The sequence below is a fragment of the Camelina sativa genome, chromosome 11, assembly GCF_000633955.1.
Source record: "Camelina sativa cultivar DH55 chromosome 11, Cs, whole genome shotgun sequence".
In the NCBI taxonomy this organism is placed as follows: Eukaryota; Viridiplantae; Streptophyta; class Magnoliopsida; order Brassicales; family Brassicaceae; genus Camelina; species Camelina sativa.
In genome coordinates, this window is record NC_025695.1 from 4,432,353 (window position 1) to 4,433,834 (window position 1,482).

Genomic DNA, 1,482 nt, shown 5'->3' on the forward strand with positions numbered 1-1,482 from the left:
TTGACAGATTCGTGTTTCTGCTGTTCTTACCAATGGAGCATATCTTTTGAATGTGGATTGTGATCATTACTTCAACAACAGCAAGGCTATTAAAGAAGCTATGTGTTTCATGATGGACCCTGCTATTGGTAAGAAGTGCTGCTATGTCCAGTTTCCACAACGTTTCGACGGTATTGATTTCCACGATCGATATGCCAACAGGAATATTGTCTTCTTTGATGTGAGCTTCACTCCCCCATTCCTACACACTGTCTTATGTTCATATTTTTGTAGGGTTTACTCGTTTCTGCTGTGGGCTGACTCGGATATTTGTTATCTTGGGCAGATTAACATGAAGGGGTTGGATGGTATCCAAGGTCCAGTATATGTGGGTACTGGTTGTTGTTTTAATAGACAGGCTCTATATGGGTATGATCCTGTTTTGACGGAGGAAGATCTAGAACCAAATATAATTGTGAAGAGCTGTTGCGGCTCAAGGAAGAAAGGAAAGAGTAACAAGAAGTATAACTATGAAAAGAAGAGAGGCATCAACAGAAGTGACTCCAATGCTCCACTTTTCAATATGGAAGACATCGATGAGGGTTTTGAAGGTTTGATTGAGCTTACAGTGTAATAACATCACTTCTTTATGTGATGTAAAATCTTACAATCCTTGTTTATGCAGGTTATGATGATGAGAGGTCTATTCTAATGTCCCAGAAGAGTGTAGAGAAGCGTTTTGGTCAGTCGCCAGTATTTATTGCAGCAACCTTCATGGAACAAGGCGGCATTCCACCAACAACTAATCCTGCTACTCTTCTGAAGGAGGCTATTCATGTTATCAGTTGTGGTTACGAGGACAAGACTGAATGGGGAAAAGAGGTCAGTTCTCAAATGCAGCGACAGACTTCTTTTGTTATCTTTTTTACCTGTTTGATGACATCTTATTTCCACTTTTGTTAGATTGGTTGGATCTACGGTTCCGTGACGGAAGATATTCTTACTGGGTTCAAGATGCATGCCCGCGGTTGGATATCAGTCTACTGCAATCCTCCTCGCCCTGCGTTCAAGGGATCTGCACCAATCAATCTTTCTGATCGTTTGAACCAAGTTCTTCGATGGGCATTGGGATCTATTGAGATTCTTCTTAGCAGACATTGTCCTATCTGGTATGGCTACCATGGAAGGTTGAGACTCTTGGAGAGAATAGCTTACATCAACACCATCGTCTACCCTATTACATCCCTCCCTCTTATCGCGTATTGTATCCTTCCGGCTTTTTGCCTTATCACCGACAGATTCATCATACCCGAGGTTCGTAAAACTGACCACACTGCCTATTTTCTAATATTGTGAATACATTTTTTCAATCTTCATCATCTCGTTTTTAAAAGCTGTAATAACATTGTTGCAGATAAGCAACTACGCGAGTATTTGGTTTATTCTACTCTTTATCTCAATTGCTGTGACTGGAATCCTGGAGCTGAGATGGAGCGGTGTGAG

The 1,482-nt window shown here is 41.2% G+C and overlaps 1 protein-coding gene across 1 annotated transcript in view; it reads left to right on the top strand.

The window, feature by feature from the left end:
* LOC104727615 (cellulose synthase A catalytic subunit 1 [UDP-forming]) overlaps positions 1 to 1,482 on the top strand; it is a gene marked incomplete in the record, with an annotated part of 13,278 nt that overhangs the window by 9,230 nt on the left and 2,566 nt on the right. The window contains 3 exon segments of the mRNA XM_019232625.1: positions 805 to 861; positions 943 to 1,293; positions 1,394 to 1,482. Coding sequence (XP_019088170.1) covers positions 805 to 861; positions 943 to 1,293; positions 1,394 to 1,482 — 497 coding nt within the window.